This window comes from Excalfactoria chinensis, chromosome 7 (genome assembly GCF_039878825.1).
Source record: "Excalfactoria chinensis isolate bCotChi1 chromosome 7, bCotChi1.hap2, whole genome shotgun sequence".
NCBI lineage: Eukaryota > Metazoa > Chordata > Aves > Galliformes > Phasianidae > Excalfactoria > Excalfactoria chinensis.
The window spans coordinates 20621060-20642784 of record NC_092831.1 but is presented as its reverse complement, the minus strand read 5'-3'; the positions used below and the strand labels follow the sequence as shown (position 1 = coordinate 20642784).

General features: G+C 39.0%; 1 protein-coding gene across 1 annotated transcript in view; it reads left to right on the top strand.

Moving 5' to 3' along the window:
* The window catches only part of TTN (titin), a 240350-nt gene that overhangs the window by 66847 nt on the left and 151778 nt on the right, over positions 1-21725 (top strand). Inside the window, exons 67-102 of the mRNA XM_072341903.1 lie at positions 92-373; positions 881-1159; positions 1292-1579; positions 1781-2059; positions 2162-2440; positions 2544-2822; positions 2939-3226; positions 3359-3646; positions 4426-4707; positions 5435-5713; positions 5832-6113; positions 6259-6537; positions 6661-6948; positions 7165-7443; positions 7528-7806; positions 7881-8159; positions 8310-8597; positions 8770-9057; positions 11716-11997; positions 12244-12522; positions 12626-12907; positions 13021-13299; positions 13841-14128; positions 14240-14518; positions 14608-14886; positions 14994-15272; positions 15767-16054; positions 16212-16499; positions 17072-17362; positions 18122-18409; positions 19363-19455; positions 19578-19860; positions 20113-20293; positions 20640-20729; positions 20814-21081; positions 21178-21438. Of these exons, the coding sequence (XP_072198004.1) occupies positions 92-373; positions 881-1159; positions 1292-1579; positions 1781-2059; positions 2162-2440; positions 2544-2822; positions 2939-3226; positions 3359-3646; positions 4426-4707; positions 5435-5713; positions 5832-6113; positions 6259-6537; positions 6661-6948; positions 7165-7443; positions 7528-7806; positions 7881-8159; positions 8310-8597; positions 8770-9057; positions 11716-11997; positions 12244-12522; positions 12626-12907; positions 13021-13299; positions 13841-14128; positions 14240-14518; positions 14608-14886; positions 14994-15272; positions 15767-16054; positions 16212-16499; positions 17072-17362; positions 18122-18409; positions 19363-19455; positions 19578-19860; positions 20113-20293; positions 20640-20729; positions 20814-21081; positions 21178-21438 (9663 nt within the window). The remainder of the gene's footprint in view (positions 1-91; positions 374-880; positions 1160-1291; positions 1580-1780; positions 2060-2161; positions 2441-2543; positions 2823-2938; positions 3227-3358; positions 3647-4425; positions 4708-5434; positions 5714-5831; positions 6114-6258; positions 6538-6660; positions 6949-7164; positions 7444-7527; positions 7807-7880; positions 8160-8309; positions 8598-8769; positions 9058-11715; positions 11998-12243; positions 12523-12625; positions 12908-13020; positions 13300-13840; positions 14129-14239; positions 14519-14607; positions 14887-14993; positions 15273-15766; positions 16055-16211; positions 16500-17071; positions 17363-18121; positions 18410-19362; positions 19456-19577; positions 19861-20112; positions 20294-20639; positions 20730-20813; positions 21082-21177; positions 21439-21725) is intronic.

Here is a 21725-nt window from a genome sequence, read left to right as displayed (position 1 = left end):
TATTGGCCTTCAGCAGTGCTCCCAATGGCACTGCATTGCTCTTCCTTTATGTAGACACTGTATTTACTACAACTGCATGTTTCTTGTCCAGAACCACCGAAATTCGTGACAAAAATAAACAGTGTGACTGTTGTGGTTGGTGAACCAGTGGAGTTGCAAGCAAGAGTGGAGGGCTCCCAGCCAATTTCTGTGCAGTGGCTTAAAGACAAGGAAGAAATTATTAGAGAAAGTGAAAACACGAAGATCACATTTATGGAAAATATTGCAACTTTACAGCTTGTTCACACAGAAACAAGCAGTGCTGGGAAATATATCTGCCAGATCAGAAATGATGCTGGAAGTCGCGAGTGCATGGCTACCTTAACTATTCTAGGTTTGTAAAAAGCATAAATTTATAGAACATCTTTGTTAAGTTAGAAACTTGGTAATTTAGTATCTGATGTATCCTTTGCTTATGCTTCTGAATTCAAAACAGGCAAAACAGAGAATCCTTGTGTCTCCAGTAAATATTAGTTGGGTTGCTTTTTTCCAGTTGCCCAGGGATAGAAGTGAAAGGAACTACAGGCCTCTTTGCTGTGATGTTCAGTTGTCTGTATTCCTAAGTCATGTCTTCTGTTCATGCATGCTTGAAGAAAGAAAGATAATTGTGTTTATCTCATGGAAATTTCAAAATATTTGTCCTCCATGTCAGAGAGCATCTACTAGCTTAGAGTGAGATAAAAGATGGAAAAAAAGTTGGAAAATATTTCCCAGCCCAACAAACCAAGATAACCTTATCTGTTATCAAACATATAAGCCCTGTATATATTGTAATAATACTTGCAGATAGTACTAATAATATCCAGTTTTCACTACACATGTTAATTGTTTCTCCTTCCAGAGCCTGCAGTCATTGTAGAGAAGGCAGAGCCAATGAGGGTTACTATAGGAGATGCCTGTACTTTGGAGTGCAAAGTGGCAGGCACACCAGAACTATCAACTGGGTGGTTTAAGGATGGCAAAGAACTGACAAGCAGCCAAAAATACAGGATTACTTTTGTCAACAAAGTATCTACACTTAAAATTATGGATGCAGAGAAGGAAGATGGTGGATTGTACACTTTTGCAGTGCAAAATGATGTGGGGAAAAGCAGTTGCACGGCATCGGTTGAAGTTTTAGGTCAGTTGGGTAGTTTGTCTTCTATCTTTTACCAAAACTTTCTTTTATTCCTATACTCTTTCCTTCATTCCATTCCTTCCCTCATTTTCTCTCTAACAATGGATTTATTATATATATATTTTTTTAATGCAGATCGAATCATTCCTCCTTCTTTCACAAGAAAGCTAAAGGAAACCCCTGGCGTCCTGGGTTCCTCAGCGCTGCTGGAATGCAAAGTGGCGGGTTCACCTCCTATGTCTATTGACTGGTTCCAAAATGGAATGAAGCTAGTTAGTGGGGAAAAACATAATATCACATTTACGGATAACCTGTGTATTTTAGAAGTTAATTCACTGAGTAATTCAGATACCGGAACTTACAGCTGCAGAGCTACCAATGTAGCTGGTTCGGATGAATGCAGTGCTGTATTGACCGTCCAAGGTCAGTATATAATGGTCAGCAAGCTCTCTGAGCTACTCTTTGCTCTTTCTCTCTTAAAAGTCTTTCATCTTTTGTAAGTATACTGAGAGAAATTATTGGCTAGAAAGGAAAGGTTTTCTTTTTTAACTTCAGTAGGTATGTGGAAATGCTGGGGTCATACTGTAGCAACTGCCTTATCTCTCTTTTTCTCTATGTATTTAGAGCCACCATCTTTTGAGAGGACACCTGAGCCTTTGGATGTCTTGCCAGGCACAAGCATAACTTTTACAGGTGTTATCAGAGGAACCCCTCCTTTTAAGGTGAACTGGTTTAGAGGAGCCAGTGAACTTGTGCCAGGGGACAAATGCAATATCTACTTGGAGGACTCCGTTGTGGAGCTTGAGTTATTTGATGTTACCCCTCTTCAAAGTGGAGAGTATACTTGTCTAGTGACTAATGAAGCTGGCAGGGCAAATTGTACAACACATCTTACAGTAAAAGGTTTGTAAATATTGCATTTCTTTGTATGTCCTAAAATATTGTTTCCTTCCTTCCATTTGTTACTACGGTGCTCAGCGTTTCTGAATTCTTACCCTTCATTAGAACCGGCTGTCTTTGTGAAGAAACTGAGTGATCAATATGTGGAACCTGGTAAGCCCATCATCCTGGAGGGCACTTACACAGGCAGCTTGCCCATCTCTGTGACATGGAAGAAGAATGGCCACATACTCGCTCAGTCTCACAAGTGTAGCATCACTACCACAGAGAAATCCTGCATCCTGGAGATCCTTGACAGCACGAAAGAGGATGCTGGAGAATACACCTGCCATGTTGAAAATGAGGCAGGAAGAGATGTCTGTGAGGCTGTAGTCTCTACCCTAGGTGTGTTTTCCCTTTTCTTCTTTTTCTTGCCTGTTCTTTGAAGTATATGCTTTCAAAAGCCTGGCACTATATAATGAGCCTATCTAATTGCTTCTCTTTTTAGAACCTCCCTATTTTGTTACACAACTGGAGCCTCTTGAGGTGTCAGTTGGGGATTATACAACAATGCAATGTCACATTGCTGGAACCCCAGAAATTACTGTGTCTTGGTACAAAGGTGATACAAAACTCAGGTCTACTCCTGAGTACAAAGTGTTCTTTAAAGACAACATTGCTACCCTCACTTTCAACAAAGTGGCTATCAATGACAGCGGCGAATATATCTGCAAGGCAGAAAACAGTGTAGGAACTGCATCTACAAAGGCTCTCTTAACAGTTCAAGGTGATGATTTTGTATTAGCTTGTTACAAATGCTTCTTTACTGTACTTCTTCTCTTGCAAAACTGTATAAAAAATTGCTTCCTGGCATGCATTTATCTTTTACTTGTTTTCTTCCAGAACGCAAACGACCGCCTTCCTTTGCAAGAAGATTAAAAGACATCGAACACCCTGTTGGTTTACCCCTTAAACTAATGTGTCGACTCAATGGCTCAGAGCCCATCACTGTGACTTGGCATAAAGATGGTGTGCAATTAAGTGATGACCACAGTGTGCACACATCCTTTGTAGAAAATGTTGCAGTGTTGCAACTGGTGCGAACAGAGATTAACCACACTGGGCAGTACACCTGCACAGCCACTAATGCTGTGGGCACTGCCAACACAAGCGCTAGGCTTACAGTGACAGGTGTGTTGGCTTACAAAACTTTTACCTGGATCACAGGTGCCTCCTTCCCATTTTATGTATGCAGTGATATTTGTGTGTTGGATTAACTTTTCTATGAGATACAAGCATTATATTGTTTTCTTGTGTTTCTAGAACCCAAGCAAGCACCAGTCTTTGATACTAAGCCAGAATCTATTGATGTGCCTTTTGGAGAAAGTGCTGATTTTGAATGCCACGTTACTGGAGCCCAGCCAATACAAATCACCTGGTCCAAGGATGGTCGGGAGATCCGAACTGGAGGAAACTTCAATATTACATTTGTAGCAAACACAGCTCATCTTCGAGTGCTCAGAGTGGGTAAAGGAGACTCTGGCCAATATACCTGTCAGGCTAGTAATGAAGCTGGGAAAGACTTTTGTTCAGCCCAACTCAGTGTGAAAGGTATTGTGATTAAGTCAACTTTGCATGTTCTCTTTCTCTTGGGTAAAGAGGCCTCTTTGTAAGTGAGCCTCATCTTCCACCCTTTTCAGCTTGGAAATACATAGAAAGGAGCTTTTCAGAAAGCAGACATGCCATGAAATGACTCTCTTCTGCTCTCATACTGTGCCAATAGAAACTTTGTGCACCTGGCAATTCTCCAAGGAACAAATCTCTTTGCAAAGCTCTTTGTTGGTATGGAGAGCTGCACGTGATACTCTCCCTGCTTTTTACTTCATTATTAGTGCTTAAATTACAATTACAGGAGTATTCACACATAGTGATTATTCAATGGTAAAATACAATTACCTTGCATATTTCAGTTGGAGTTGTTAATTACTGATTTAACCTAGATTATAAGTCACTTAAGTTCTTCATACAGAAATATGCCTTAAAGATATGTAAGCAAGTGCAACTGTACCTGACATTTCTGCTGTTCCTGGGGTAAGATCCTGGGGAAGATGGGCTTGTCAGTACTTTCTTGATGTGCCTGGAACATTTTCACCCCACAAAGGTAACTGCAAAGCTTCTCTTGAGTGGAACAATCGTCATTCAAGTGTCTTTTACAGCTCTAGAGTTGGCAAAACCTAGTTGTAGTTGTTTTTGCCATCTTTAATCCTTCTTGCATCTTTCATTCTTTGTTGCGCTCCACTGGTCTTTTGCTCCCTGTGACTCTTGCTCAGCACTGTAGATTTCATGTGGCGAATGCATGCTGTCATTCTCTACGTACTTTTTTTCTGCAGAACCTCCCAAGTTCACCAAGAAACCTGAAGCCTTGCGGTTTGTGAGGCTTGGAGACACAGTTCAACTTGAATGTAAAATCACTGGCACACCAGAGATTAAGATCACATGGTACAAGAATGATCAGGCACTCCAGATGACCAACAGGCTCCACATGTCCTTTGTAGAATCTACAGCAGTGCTAACTGTCTTGGATGCCAGTGCTGAGGATGCCGGCGATTATATATGTGAAGCCCAAAATTCGGCTGGCACTGCCAGCTGCAGCACTTCAGTATCAGTTAAAGGTCAGCAGCATGGCTCCAATGCACCACCAGAATCCCGATCCCACTTCTAGCTGCACCCCCAGGCAGGGAGCTGCTGCCACAGTAGTCTTGGCTGCTGAGGCAGTGTCTCCACTCTCACATTAGAACAGGGATGTGATACAGGCAGCAGAAAATAGGCAGGAAGTGGTAGTGGGTGTTGAACTGTGTAGCCACTCCCTTGCCTCCCCATTTAAGTCAATTGTAAGCTGAATAAGGCAAGGCTGCTGGCTCAGAAGAGAAGCATGGAATAGACGGAACACCAGCCATGGTGAGAAAGCAGCCATCACTCTGCCTCCTTTTTTATACATTGACTCAGGCAGGAGTGAAATCTAATAAATAATGGGGAGCTTTTGCACTGAGCCTAAGTGATTGTAGCTTTAATAATTGGAAAGAGGTGGAGAAAGCTGGAATATGGTCCTGAAGAGAGGGGAGAGAATGACTCTGGGGGGAGGGATGCTGAGTTCTGATTCCAAACAGATACAGAAATGCCATATTTTCCTGCCCTTGGGACTCTTAGAGCTTGAAATGAATTTCTGGAGAGATGTTGGGGTGTGAGCATTTTTTAGAGGTGAGGCCATGTATTTGGAGACTAAACATGGGTTTAGAAGAAGTATAGGCCTCTTTCCTGAATATGTTGCCTTTTGATACTATCCAGAAACTTACCTGGGGAAGCAGTCTCACACATTATGATGTGATTCTTTTTTTATAGAACCACCTGTTTTTAGCAAGGTGCCGAGCCCTGTGGACACACTTAAAGGCTCGGATGTTATCCTCCAGTGTGAGATAGCAGGGACTCCACCCTTTGAGGTGGCTTGGTTCAAGGACCGGAGGCAGGTCCGGAGCAGCAAGAAGTTCAAGGTAACAGCAAAGCACTCCATTGCCAGTCTTCACATACTCAGCCTGGAATCTCAAGATACTGGAGAATATCAGTGCAAAGTGATGAATGAAGTGGGGAGTGACACCTGCACCTGCCCAGTGAAATTCAAAGGTTTGTATTTTAAAGGATCAACAACACCAGCACCTTCTTTTCTTGATCTCCTGGCTGTGCCTCTTCCAAGCAGGCATGTGTGATTAACTCTCTTCTGCCTCCTTGTTTTTACCATCAGAACCCCCACGGTTTACCAAGAAGCTGAGTGACACTGCAATCTTCGTTGGAGAGCCAACAGCCCTTCAGGCAGTGGTGGAAGGGTCCCCACCAATTTCTGTTGTATGGCTGAAAGACAAGGGTGAAGTTATTAGGGAGAGTGAAAATGTCCAAATGTTGTTTATGGACAATATTGCAACTCTTGAGATTGCCAGTGCTGAGGGCGCAGATGTTGGAAAGTACATCTGTCAGATTAAAAATGATGCTGGTATGCGGGAGTGCTCTGCATTTTTACAAGTCCTAGGTGGGTATGGCCTAATCCACAGGTACCATATCTTGTGACTTGCGCAGTTTCCTCTACCACCCTTGTTTGCTGCTTATATCCTCTGCTCAGTGGTTTGCAGGTGGATTTCCTGATGAAGCGTTTTTCCCCTTCCTTCCTGTTTCAGAACCAGCAGTCATCTTGGAGAAGACAGAGCCGATCACAGTCATGGCAGGCAATCCTTTTACCCTGGAGTGCAAAGTAGGGGGGACGCCTGAACTTATCACTAAGTGGTACAAAGATGGCAGAGAACTGAAGAACGACCGCAAATACCAAATTACCTTTTTCAACAATATCTCTACTCTGAAAGTCTTTTCTGCAGAGAAGGGTGACAGGGGCTTGTATACTTTTGAGGTGCACAATGAGGTGGGGGACAGCAGCTGCACTTCTTCAGTTGATGTTTCAGGTCAGCTCTCTATCTTTTTAAAGACAGAAGTTTGAGTGTTTATTTATTTGTTTATTTATGGTTTTCACTGGAAAAAAAACAAAGTGCAATTTTCTTATAATTCTTCTGCACTGTCTTACTTAGATCGACTTGTTCCTCCTTCATTCTCAAGAAAATTAAAGGAAACAAATGGGGTGCTGGGATCTTCAGTGTTGCTGGAGTGCAAAGTGTCTGGCACATCCCCCATGTCTGTGGCTTGGTTTCAGGATGGGAATGAGATTGTTGGTGGGGAAAAGTATGAAATCTCATTCTTGGATAACATCTGTGCTTTGAAGCTGAATGCCCTGGATGTCACAGATACAGGGCCATATACTTGTGTGGCAACTAATGTGGCTGGATCTGATGAATGCAGTGCCTTCTTGACTGTACAAGGTCAGTGGAAGACTGTCACAGACCCTTCTACAAAACACTTCTTCCCTCTTTATATCATACATCTTTTTTTTTTTTTTCTTTTTTTTTTTTCTTTTTTTTTTTTTCTGCTTTCTCCCTTGCGCTCTCTTTATTTTAAACCTGTTTTAGGTTTCATCCCCAACAGGAACTCTCCTATTAACATCTTTCTCCCTCTTCACTTCTTTGTGTGACCCTTAGAACCACCTTCTTTTGTGAAGACACCTGATCCCCAGGAAGTTTTGCCTGGATCAAGTGTGACATTCACTAGCCATATCAAGGGCAGCACACCCTTCAAAGTCACCTGGTTCCGAGGCATCAGGGAACTGGTGCCAGACAGCACCTGCTCCATTTCTCTGGATGAGTCAAAGGCACAGCTGAAGCTGCTCAATGTGGAGCCAGGGAGCAGTGGGGACTATGCCTGTGTGGTCACAAATGATGCTGGCAGTGCCTCCTGCACAACTCAACTCTTTGTGAAAGGTGTGTGTTGTGTTTATGCATAGACATGTCTCTACAGCAGTGCCACGTTTGTCCCTCACCCTATTGACCTGTGCCTCCACACAGAGCCTGCAGTCTTCACAAAGAAGTTAAGTGATTTTAGTGTGGAGCAAGGGAAGTCCATTGTTCTGGAAAGCATCTACACAGGAACCCCTCCCATCTCTGTTACCTGGAAACGAAATGGCATGCCAGTAGCTCAATCTCAACGCTGCAGCGTTACAACTACTGACAAATCTGGCATTCTTGAAATCTTCAACAGCACCAAGAGTGATGAAGGCGAATATACCTGTGAGGTGTCAAACGAGGCGGGTGGGGATGTTTGTCACAGCCTTGTATCCATCTTAGGTACGCACCACCCTGATCCCCTAGGTTACCCCAGTGATATTCTGCCTCTACTTACTATGCTCTTTCCTCTCTAGAACCACCCTTTTTCATCACACACCTGGACCGTGTGGAGGTGAAGATTGGCGAGCCCTTGGTCTTAAAATGCCAGATAGGTGGTGCACCAGAAATCAAGGTGTCTTGGTATAAAGAAGACACCAAACTCAGATCAACACAGGCTTACAAAATGCACTTCAAGAATAACGTGGCCACACTGGCATTCTCCACCATGGAGGACAGTGACATTGGAGAATATACCTGCAAAGCAGAAAACAGTGTTGGCTTTGCTACTTCTACAGCTTTGCTTGTTGTTAAAGGTGATGGGCTCAAGGCAACTCTTTCCTGGGGTATTTTGTAGAAACTCTTTGTTGTCTACAAAAAGGGGTTCTTACTAGATTCTGTATTAAGTAATTCTAGGTTGACAGGGTGGCTTCCTACTTATGGTGGTGATTATTATTATTTTGCAGAACGTCAACTTCCACCTACATTTGCCAGGAAACTGAAAGATATTCAGGAGACTGTTGGTGCTCCAGTGACTTTTGATTGCCGTATAAATGGCTCAGAGCCTCTCCAGGTCTCTTGGTACAAGGATGGGGTTCTCTTAAGTGACAGTGATAATGTGCAGTCAACCTTCTTAAATAATGTTGCAACTCTTCAGATCTTGCAAACTAGTATGGCTTACTGTGGCCAATACTCTTGCTCTGCCCAGAATGCCCTGGGGACTGCATCTTCCAGTGCCAAGCTTCTCCTTACAGGTTTGTATCTCACTTTTAAACAGAGGTATTTAGTATCTATTTCCTCTTTTATTTCTTTGCTCTTTCTCTCACTTTACTCACCGTATGGTGGTAAGGGAGTGTGGGCATGGAAGTGTGGTGAGGTGTGTGGTGAAGTTTGATGGTGAGATCTACCATGCCTTCCTCTTCGCAGAACATCTACAACCACCTTTCTTTGACATCAAGCCAGTATCTATTGATGTGGCTCTAGGGGAAAGTGCAACCTTTAAGTGCCATGTGACTGGCTCGACACCCATGAGGATTGTATGGACCAGAGACAACAGAGAGATCCGCCCAGGTGGCAACTACAAGATGATGCTGGTGGAAAACACAGCCAGCTTGGTGGTCCTAAAAGTGGGCAAAGGGGATGCTGGACTCTACACCTGTACTGCCAGCAACAGTGTTGGAAAGGATGCATGTGCTGCCCAGCTAGCTGTACAAGGTACTGCTGGTAGCTCTACTTTTCAGCAGGCTTTTCTTTGCAAAGTGGCACCCTGAATAGTGCATATGTGATACTAACAATCTTTTCAAGTGGGTACACTGAGATTTTTTATTTCATGTTTATATTATTTTAATACTTAAGTGCTTATCCATCTTTCTTCTGGTCTGGTACAGTGAGTCTTACCTGAGAAATTCTGTCACTGAAATGTGAAAACTGACTTAGTACCTTGTTATGCTTTTATGAATGATCCCATTAGCCAGCAAAAGCTGTCCACTTTTAAAGTCTTTCTGCAGAAATGTCATTCACTATCTGATCCAGAAGATGGAAAAGTAGCTGAAAGAAGCAAACTATCTTAGAAGTCTTAAATGTGTTTTTACCATGTGTTCAGTTCCTGCAAATATTTTTACTCTTCCAATGTGAAATCACTGAAAACCACTGTTGTTGAATAGGAAAAATTGGAGAATCTAGGGGTAGACTTGGTGGCAAAACAATTATTCCACCAACACTTCTCCACACAGTGTGTGGATCTTGTGATTTTTGAAGATCTAATTTTAAAACTGGCACTTGCATCTTACTGTAATTTCCTTAATGTAGGTGGGAACTTTGGATATATTTATAGCTGTTCCGGATATCTTATTACTGATGATTTTCTGAAAGGACAAATATAAAATAAGCTACTTAAATGATGCATGAATTTCAATGTCCCTGTTGTTTCAGGGCATTATTTTCTTTCACTGTGTTAGTTCTGAGGTAAAACAACAACAACAACAACAAAACAACACACACATGCACGCAAACATTTCAAGACTAAATACTGTAGCTTCTACTCTGAGACAAGTAACACAAGAAGCTGAACCACCACTAGTAAGATTTTCTAGTAAGTTCATGCCAAGTGTAGTGGATAGATCTGGAGTATATTCTTTCCATATGAATTTTTCTCTCTGGGTGTATGAGGGCTGTGGCAAACTGCATTACCTGTGGCCTCCTGTTCTTATATAGTTTGACCTACTAAAGTTACTGGAATACTGTAGGAAGAAAATTTATTTTAAAAAATGTCTTTTTAAGGAAAGAAACCTATTGAAGATTACAAACTTGTTTCCACCAGAATCACAATTCTGTTTATTGTGAGTGATAACAGTACTAATATGTTCTATTGACTGGAGATACAGTTCATAGAAGGATCTTGACTAATCCTATTAATTTGGTTACTCTTCAACTCTTTATTCACAAAATTGTGAATTGATACTTTTATGTTTTTAATCTTATCATTCTTATCATGACTTACATTCTTTAGAATTTCTCATAATTTGTCATGCAATTCCTACAATACTTGTAAGTATGATCTTATGTATGTATTAGTTTACTTTTTTTTTTTTTTTTTTTTTTCCTTTATTTGGGAAGTTGCTGTCTTCTTTATGACATACAGACTTGTTTCTAGAATCAGGATCTCATGTCCAACTGATCTCAGCATTTCCCAGCTTTTTATTAAATTTTCCTAATTTTAAATCCAGTATTCTAGTATTCTAGATCTCTAGCTTTACTAGCTCTTTTAGAAACTGCATAACATTTTATATATGTACTTTACTAAGCTGTATTCTCAATTTGGAGTTAGAATGTGACTGGCCAACAACTGTAAGCATGCAGACAGGTACTCATCTGTTTATTGACATGAAAACTGATAGTAAATTACTGACATTTCAGGAGTTCTCATGTTAACAAGATATGATCTCTATTTTTAGAAACTCTAAGGAAGCTTTGTTACTAACAACATAGGATGTTGTGTAAACATCCCACATGTTGAAGGAACCGAGAATAAAACAGATATTCTTCCTACGCTTTGCAGATAGATGTGTAAACAGGCACTTAGCTGTGGAGAGATCCGTTGGTTTCGCCTACATTACTACCTCATGATTCTACTGCTTCTATCTTTGATGCAGGCATATTCAGTCTTGTGATTCTGAATTATCCACATGTTACTTTTGATGTAATGCATCAAACATCCGCTCCTTTCTCTTCTAACAGTTAAAAAATGTAACAACCCAGTTCACCGTACAGTCACAGGGCCCTTACCAAATTCAGTAATACCAGCCATCTCATAAATCTTCCCAGAATAACTGTTTTGAACATCTTTAATTTGTGATGCGTAAGCTCCTTGACTTTTCTTCCTTGTATGCACCCTTATGTTTGGCTTTGTAACGAATATGTGAAGGGCTTTAACTTCGGTATATTTATTGACCATATCAATTCTTAATGACCTATTAAGTTATAAAGCAGTTGCTGTAATACTGAGCATAATTTCTCTTAATGTTTCTTAGCCAAATAGTTCGATTTCTTGCATTTCTACCAGTCGTTATCCATGTATTGCAAGAGGCTATTACTAAAGATAATCACACGTCAGCTGATCTAAGCTGAATACATAAAAAGAGAAGTAGAATGGGAAAGTAAAATAAGGAGAAACTAACTGAAATACCAACAGAGAATTTGTTGCTGCCTAATCTACATTTTGGGAAACCTTGAAATAATAATAATAATAAACAACATAGAAATTACAAAATTAGAGTGCTTGCATAAGTCCCTGAAGTTTATATTTTCTGTTAAGTATTTACCTGCTTATATCAGTGCAGTTTAAAGCATTGTCTCCCATTTTCGGCTTTCCAGAACCACCGAGGTTTATTAAGAAACTAGACTCTTCAAGACTTGTGAAAGAGCATGATTCTACTAGGTATGAATGCAAAGTAGGTGGATCTCCCGAAATTAAAGTCATCTGGTACAAAGGAGAAAATGAGATCCATCCAAGTGAAAAATATAGTATGTCCTTTGTGGATTCGGTGGCAGTCCTTGAAATGCACAACCTCAGTGTTGAAGACAGTGGTGACTACAGTTGTGAAGCCCAGAACCCAGCTGGTAGTGCTAGCACCAGCACCTCACTAAAAGTGAAAGGTGAGAAACCAGGCTCTTCCCCATGCCTTTCTGTGTGGAAAAGCTGCTAAATCTCACTTTCTTTAATCAGACAGGACGAAACCTGTCGGAATAGATGCAAGTCTCTTGCCTGCTTGTTATGCTGTGGGAAATCTCTTTTATCTACTGTTTGCTTTTTTTGTTCAGTATCAGTTTGACTGCTTGAATGCTCTCCCTTCTTTAATGTCCTCTGCTCAAATAACACAAATTTTAACTCCTTTGTTTCAGCACCCCCTGTTTTTACCAAGAAGCCTCATCCAGTCCAGACCTTGAAAGGGTCTGATGTTCATCTGGAATGTGAGCTTCAGGGCACACCTCCATTCCAGATTTCATGGTATAAAGACAAGCGAGAAATTCGGAGCAGCAAGAAGTACAAGGTCATGTCTGAGAACTACCTTGCTAGCATTCACATTCTCAATGTGGATACTGCAGATGTTGGTGAATATCACTGTAAAGCTGTAAATGATGTGGGAAGTGACTCCTGCATTGGCTCTGTAACTCTGCGAGGTTTGTATGCAGATTGTCACCTTCTTGGAATGTCATTGTTCCTGTTATTGTTCTCCTATTTTCCTTTTCTGGACTGTGATTTTCGCAATCTTCTCTTAAATAGCACCACCAACCTTTGTGAAAAAGCTGAGTGATGTTACTGTTGTGGTTGGGGAGACAATTGAACTACAGGCTGCAGTTGAAGGAGCACAGCCCATTTCTGTTCTGTGGTTAAAAGACAAAGGGGAGATCATTAGAGAAAGTGAAAATCTTTGGATTTCCTATTCGGAAAACATTGCATCTCTGAAGATTGAAAATGCAGAACCAACCAATGCTGGGAAATACATCTGTCAGATAAAAAATGATGCCGGATTTCAGGAATGCTTTGCCAAACTAACAGTGCTTGGTGGGTAGCATTGGATAACATAAACAACAACAAAAAATAATTTCAGTTTTTACAGTACTAATAACTCTTGCATTGTTGTTTTTAAAAATGTTGTGATTTACGTCTCATTGCAGAACCTGCAGTCATTGTAGAGAAGCCTGGCCCAGTGAAAGTAACAGCTGGAGACTCTTGTACTCTGGAATGCACAGTAGATGGCACACCAGAGCTTACTGCTAGATGGTTTAAGGATGGGAATGAATTGTCTACTGACCATAAATATAAAATCAGTTTCTTCAACAAAGTATCGGGACTTAAGATCCTCAATGCAGGATTAGAAGATAGTGGAGAATATACTTTTGAGGTGAAAAATAGTGTTGGTAAAAGCAGCTGCACTGCTTCAGTGCAAGTTTCAGGTTAGTTGACTACTTTATTTGAGTCGTATCTGATAAAAAGTTCCTTTACAATGCTTTTATATAGCATACCCTTTCTTATGACTGGCAGTCTGGGAGACTCACTTCTTGTATAACCTTTCAGTTCTTGGCACATTACTGTGACAAGCATCAGGGATAGATGCCTACCTAACATCTTAGGGGCAGGAACTGCTGCAAAGATTTCATTTCTTCAGCTTTAATCCAAGCATCTTTTTTTTCAGACAACTGGTGCAATATTGTTTTGTATAAAAAATACTTTAAAAAAGAAACTTAAAAAAAAAAAACAACAAAAAACAACCCACCCTTTCCTTCAAAAGTGTGAATAAGAGCTCCAGCATGTTCTTAATCATCAACTCTCTACTTCTCATTGACTTAGACATGCAGGAGCAGTTTAGTAATGCATGTACAGCAAAAGAAACCTAACTGATTTTATGATACATGGAGAACATTCTATATTTTAAGCTTCTGTACAGTAGCTTTTCATTTATTTTATTATTATTATTATTATTTTTAACAAATACAGATCGTATTATACCACCTTCTTTCACAAGAAAACTGAGAGAAACATATGGTCAACTGGGTTCTTCTGCTGTGCTGGAGTGTAAAGTTTATGGGTCACCGCCCATTCTTGTTTCCTGGTTTCATGATGGACAGGAGATTACCAGTGGAGACAAATATCAGGCTACCCTTACAGACAATACTTGTTCTCTGAAAGTGAATGGCCTTCAGGAATCTGATATGGGAACTTATTCGTGTACAGCTACTAATGTAGCTGGATCTGATGAATGCAGTGCATTTTTGAGTGTTAGAGGTCAGTATCTATCAGATGACACAAATTTGTTTACAAAAATTCTTTTGTTACACAATCTTCATGAGAAGATCAACTGTACTACTTCTTTGTCTGCTTTATTTGTATGCCTAGAGCCACCATCATTTGTGAAGAAACCTGAACCATTTAATGTTCTATCTGGAGCAAACATCACATTTACAAGTATCATAAAAGGCTCCTCTCCATTGGAAGTTAAGTGGTTTAGAGGTAGCACTGAGCTAGCACCAGGACACAAATGCAACATCACCTTGCAAGACTCTGTTGCGGAATTGGAGCTATTTGATGTACAGCCACTTCAGAGTGGAGAATACACCTGCCAAGTCTCTAATGAGGCAGGGAAGATCTCTTGCACAACACATCTTTTTGTCAAAGGTTTGTGCAGACTACCATTTCTTACACTTCTTAATAGAGATAATCTCCTGGCTTTCCTTAATTTATTTTCTTCTTATTGTTTGTTATAGAACGAGCAAAATTTGTGATGAAGGTGAATGATTTAAGTGTAGAGAAAGGAAAAAATTTAATCTTGGAATGCACATATACGGGTACTCCACCAATTTCCGTGACGTGGAAGAAAAATGGAGTAATATTAAAACACTCTGAAAAGTGTAGCATCACCACTACAGAAACTTCTGCTATACTGGAAATCTCTAATAGCAAACTAGAAGATCAGGGGCAATATTCTTGCCATATTGAAAATGACTCTGGACAAGATAATTGTCATGGTGCAATTACAGTACTAGGTGCGTCATCAAGCCAGTATCATTTCATCAGCTGATATTTCAACCTCTAGTAGTCACTGTGCCATGCTTTTTCTTTTTTGTACTAATACAATGTGTTTGTTCTTTAGAACCACCTTACTTCGTTACACCTTTGGAGCCAGTGCAGGTGACTGTTGGGGATTCTGCGTCCTTACAGTGCCAGGTTGCTGGAACACCAGAAATGATTGTATCGTGGTACAAAGGTGATACAAAGCTGAGAGGAACAGCTACTGTGAAGATGCACTTTAAGAACCAAGTAGCCACTCTGGTCTTCAGTCAAGTAGACAGTGGTGACAGTGGGGAGTACATCTGCAAAGTAGAAAACACTGTTGGGGAGGCTACTTCATCCTCTTTGCTTACTGTTCAAGGTGAATGATTCTTTCTAAAAATTAGGAAAGTGGCCTACATTTCTTAAGTATATTTGCTCTTTCAAAAACTAAGATTACCTTTTCCTTTTTAAAAGCTCTGCTCTTTCCTGTCTTCTATTAACAAAGGCCTTCCATTAAAGCAAACTGAAAATCATCTCTCACTGATCCCATTTCTTCTCTAGGAATAGAAAGTTCTACATCTTCATTACACACTTAGGAAATTTTTCTGATTTTTTCTGCGTGACAGTCCTGAGTGTTTAATAGGCTTGCTGGGGGTAACTGAGGGCAGAATGGTTGTATATTTTCCTACAACCAAATGTACTGTGCCCTTTATACATCAGCTTCCAAATTAAATGATATAGTGGATAAAATTCTTATTAAGTTATTAGCAGAAACCTATTGTATGAATCACTTAATCGGTGATTACTGGTGAGCACTACAACAGGTGCATACCTTCTGAAAGCACTCATCATACAATACCTGTTTTCTTACAGAACGTAAACTTCCTCCTTCTTTCACACGAAAATTAAGAGATGTTCATGAAACTGTTGGCTTACCGGTTACATTTGATTGTGGCATTGCTGGTTCAGAACCTATTGAGGTATCTTGGTTTAAAGACAACGTACGTATAAAAGAAGACTACAATGTTCACACATCCTTCATAGATAATGTAGCAACTCTGCAGATTTTGAAGACTGACAAGAGCCTTATGGGGCAATATACCTGCACAGCAAGCAATGCTATTGGAACTGCTTCTTCTAGTGGCAAACTTGTCCTTACAGGTCTGTGGGCTGTGAATTATTTAATGGAAATATCTGAAAACTTACTTTTAATTTATATATGTATTTAATATTGTAAATATAATAGTATTTATTTTACAAAGATTTACAGCAAATTGAGATGTTAACGTGATGCTTTTTTATTTCCTTCACTCTTCAGAAGGGAAGACTCCTCCATTTTTTGATACCCCAATTACACCTGTGGATGGTATTATTGGAGAAAGTGCTGACTTTGAGTGTCACATTTCTGGAACACAGCCTATTAGAGTCAGCTGGGCAAAAGATAATCAGGAAATCAGAACAGGAGGAAACTATCAGATCAGTTATGTAGAAAACATAGCCCATTTGACCATCTTGAGAGTTGACAGGGGAGACTCTGGAAAGTATACATGCTATGCTAGCAATGAAGTTGGAAAGGATTCTTGTACAGCACAACTGAATGTTAAAGGTACTGAATAAATAATAAATTATGTGTAAAATTTTCTTTTATTTGAAGAGGAAGTTAGCCTTATTGCTGCAAGACAACTGAGAAAAAACTTGCAGTGTAACTTTTATGATTTGCCTCAAAAACATCTGCCTGGAAGTACATATGAGTCTTTGGAAGGAATTATGAAGGGTCATTAACAACAATGGGAGAAGGAAAGAAATAATATTTTCTTCAAACTAATTTCTTTATAGTTTTTGACTTATTTCTTTCTTGATAACAAAAATCTTGTGTTTTTAAGATCATTTTCCTTAGATCGATGTAAAAGAATTGGGGTTTTTTTTGTTGTTGCTTTTGTTGCTTTTATGCACACAGGAAAATCAACTAACAATGAATGTATGATTAAGACATTTGCTATTGATCTTGGCTTACCCTCACTAAAAATGTATATATAAAAACAGTCCTATTTAAATGAGAGAAAATATTGATTCCCCAATGTTCCCCATCTATTTTTTTTTTCTTTCTTTCTTGAAATAATTTCTTTAGAATTATTTATTTCAAGTTTGTTGCCTATGTTCTTTTTTTTTTTTTTACAGAACGAAAAACTCCACCTACGTTTACTAGGAAACTGTCTGAAGCGGTAGAAGAAACAGAAGGGAATGAACTTAAACTTGAGGGCCGGGTTGCTGGCTCTCAACCTCTCACTGTTTCTTGGTATAAAAACAATCAAGAAGTTCATTCAAGTCCTCACTGCGAAATATCATTCAAAAACAATACCTTGCTTTTGCATATCAAGAGCGTAGGGCAATCAGATGCTGGTTTATATACCTGCAAGGTGTCCAATGAAGCAGGAAGTGTGTTGTGTACATCCTCTGTTGTTATCAGAGGTTAGTTAAAGTCCTGTTTTTCTTCTTGCTTTTCTTTGTTAGCTGCAAATATACAGCTTCTATCTTATGAACTTGTACAGCTAATAAATTAACTGCATATGCTTATGTGTTTGCATACCTTAACATCAATAATTTGTACTGAGATGGACAAGATAAATCTAATTTGAACCACAATATCAAGGAACCTTTCAATTTGGGGTTAATCAAACATTTTCTTCAGGGAGTGGCTTCCTTACTTATTCAGTATTTACTATGACTTATCTAAAGTAAACATTGAAATCTTTAACGTAATATTTTGGTGGAATCTTTAATCATTCTTTATCTTTTTTCTTTTTCTTTCTGTGTGTGTGTGTGTGTGTATGTGTAATATAGCAATTTTTCTGTGCACTTACAACTCAGCTTGGGCAGCATGGCACATTGTCCTAATGCTAGTGCAGGAGATTCTATATTTGTTTCTCTACCACTGCCTATGTATTTTTTGCAGACTAATAGCAGTACTTTAGTTCTACTAATTTTTCATGTGAATTTCTTTACTGTGCGCAGAACATGTGTTATGTAAAGCACTCTTTGCATGCTTGCATTCAAAGCATGCTGCCTAGATAGTGATTTTATTTTCTAAAGCTATGGTTGGTATTCTCAGACTTATTCTTACTCATTCCTTGCCATTTTCTTTCTTAAGAAACACATGCATCTCTTTTTCTCCTACACTCTTAATCATACTTTCCTTGGAGAATTCACTGAAGCATTTTCACCTTTCAGAACCTAAAAAGCCTCCAGTTTTTGACCAGCCTCTTCAGCCAGCAGCAACACAGGAAGGTGATACCCTGCAGCTCAGCTGCCATGTCCGGGGATCAGAGCCAATCCGGATTCAGTGGCTGAAGGCAGGAAGAGAAATAAGAGCTTCAGAAAGATGCAACTTCAGCTTTGCTAATGGAGTAGCTCTTCTGGAACTTACTGCGGTTACCAAATCTGATTCAGGAGAATATGTGTGCAAAGCTTCAAACGTGGCCGGCACTGACACTTGCAGATCTAAAGTGACAGTTAAAGGTACAGTTAAATGCAAGATCAAGGCATGCAATGGGAATTTAAATCAAAACTCCATTCTGTTTTGTTTTGTGTGGAACAAGGATACTAATATGTTCCTAATAAACAATTAGTATATTTTAGTTCTTTGCAAAACTACACAATCCGGGGGAGCCAGTATATTGAAAAATATTTTATATATAAATAGTAATATGAACTGTGGAAGATCACTGTCAAACCAAAAATATATTCTCACTGAAAATATTAAGAATTTAGTTCCGAAACCTAAACACAGAATTTAACAAAAAGGAAAGCTTAGTTAGTTAAAATTACATTCATCTGTGCATGGTTTTTTTTTTTTTTTTTTTTTTTTTTTTTTTTTTTTTAATAGTGGTGTTTATTAAAGGAAAGTACAAAAGGAATTTATTCATAATGTGGCCTTAGAAGTTAGGTGCTTCAAAGCTGTTAAAGCTCCAGTGCATTTTGAAATTATAACTAGATGTAAATATTTCCTAACATGAGACTTTCCATGTAGTATCCTGTTTTACCAGTGCATTCAAGTAATGAAGGTCCAGTAATATGTAGAAGCAATTTGTTTGTCTCTATATGGGTAGCAGGAAAGATAAGAACTACACAAAAGAAAAAAATAAAATCAACAGATCACTATTTTAAAAAAATGCAAATAACTCAGAATAACATTTCCAAAAATAGACAGAAAATACTTCATTAAAACTGACTCATTTTAGAAAATGAATTTTAGAAATTGAATCTTATTTGCATATCCACCTATGAACTTGTATCTGTGAAATATAACTGACACGATTGAAGTTAGTGAATGGCACAACGTGGCCCATAATATTCAGTATCATCTAGAAAGCTCTGGGCTTTCTAGAGCTCAAGTCATCTTCAGGTTCCTTTCAACCCATCCTATTCTGTGATTCTGTAAATCTTGGTTTTGTGTTGTTTGTTTTCCCCAGAAAAAGCAGCAGCTGCACCATCAGCTAAGAAAGCAGACATTGAAGGAAAGCTTTATTTTGTATCAGAGCCTCAGAGTATCAAAGTCATGGAAAGTAAGAATTCTTTTTAAAATTACATTGCTTTATATTTACCTATAAGTGATGCTTGAGGTCATATCCTGCTGTGATAGAAGCACCTAGAAAAGACTTAGCCTCCTCATTGCGTCTTTCTGCAGAGACCGTTGCAACGTTTATTGCAAAAGTTGGAGGAGACCCAATCCCAAATGTTAAGTGGATGAAGGGAAAATGGAGACAACTCAACCAGGGAGGTCGCATTATAATCCAGCAGAGAGGAGATGAAGCCAGACTGGAAATAAAGGACACAACAAAAACTGATTCTGGCATGTACAAATGCATAGCTTTTAACCAACATGGTGAAATTGAGAGGAGTGTCAACCTGCAAGTTGAAGAAAGGAAGCAAGAAGTTGTTGAAGAGGATGTCAGGGGAAAACTGAAAAGGTATGCACAGAATTTGTATAAACTACTCTGCCAGCAACACAGAAATTTTTGATTATATGACTCAGATAAAGATATAATATTTTAATGTTCATTATACATGTGTAACTGTGTACTGAAAATAGAAGCATCTGATTAGGTTAAACGAGAAGATTGTGCTGTATATTGCAGTTCTAAGTTGATTGTTTATTTTTCAGTGAACATCCTTCTAGGAAAGTGAAATCATATCTCTAATTATGTTGTTGGTTTGAACAGAATTCCAACAAAAAAGAAGGAAGCTGAAGAGCAAACTATCGATATCTTAGAACTTCTCAAAAATGTTGATCCCAAAGAATATGAGAAATATGCTCGCATGTATGGAATTACAGATTTCCGTGGCCTCCTGCAAGCTTTTGAGTTACTAAAGCAAACCAGAGAGGAAGAAAGTCACAGATTGGTAAGAAACATTGCAAGTACAGCATTGTTTTTGTTAAGAGTAGCAAAATTCTTGTGAACAGACATGGTGACCTGTACTCCTTGTACAGGCTTTTCTGGAATCTGTTCATATCTTTTACTGATAGTTCTCAATTTCCTGCATGCTCAAACGGAAAAAGAAGGGATGGCCCTTCTGGCCAAGTATGTTCTGTCTTGACCATGTGGCTGTTATTTCTAAGATGCGAAGATAGGCTAGTTACAGCATAGCTACATCAAATTTGATGTAGAAACTAATTCTTTGTTGGATAAGCATGCCAACTTGGCATTTAGTATCCTTTAATCATTGAGTGCATTTTGTCTTATTACAGGAAATTGAGCTCACAGAAAAGGCTCAAAAAGAAGACCAGGAGTTCGAAGAACTTGTAGCATTTATTCAGCAACGACTCACACAGACAGAGGTAACATATTTTTAGCCTAATTCATGAAATATTCAAAGCTGTAACAAGGAACATGAAACTAATGTAAACTAATATTTTTTTCAGCCTGTTACTCTAATAAGAGACATTGAAAATCAGACAGTTTTAACAGATGAAGACGCTGTCTTTGAATGTGAGATTAAAATTAACTATCCAGAAATTAAACTTTCATGGTACAAGGGAACTCAGAAACTGGACTCCAGTGACAAATACGAGATTAAAATTGAAGGTGATCGCCACATACTGAAAATCAGGAACTGCCAACTTGAAGATCAAGGAAATTACAGAATAGTGTGTGGACCACACATTGCCAGTGCTAGGCTAACTGTGATTGGTAAGTGTATTTTGAGCTGTGTATTTGAAGTATTTTTTACTTTATTTATTCTACTGCCTGATGTCTGCTAAAATATATGTTTTAACATGCTAATAGAGCCTGCAGTTGAACGGCATCTTCATGACACTACTTTCAAGGAAGGAAACACATGCACGATGTCTTGTCAATTTTCTATCCCAAATGCCAAGTCTCAGTGGTATAGAAATGGGAGGCCAATTAAGATAGGAGGGAGATATTCAACACAAGTCTCCGACAAAGTACACAAACTCATCATCAAGGATGTTAGAACAGAAGACCAGGGACAGTATACCTGCAAGCTTGACAATCTAGAAACAACTGCTGATCTGGCCATTGAAGGTTTGTAAACAGATATGGAATCTCTTTATTACAATTGTGATATTCCATTAACAGAAAAGATGAAAATTAAAAAGGAAATTAAAGAAGTATCCTCAAACTTGGAAATTGATCATACAAGATGTTTTGCTGTTCTTTCTCTTTGAACCACATATAATAGTATTTGTGTAATTTAATATTTTTAACTAAGTCATCATTAGTAATGACCTCTTGAGCTGAAATCGTCAGTCCTATTTTCTTGTATTTCCTTCTTTTCTGATGCTTTCTCATTTTCCTCTTTTTCCTTGATC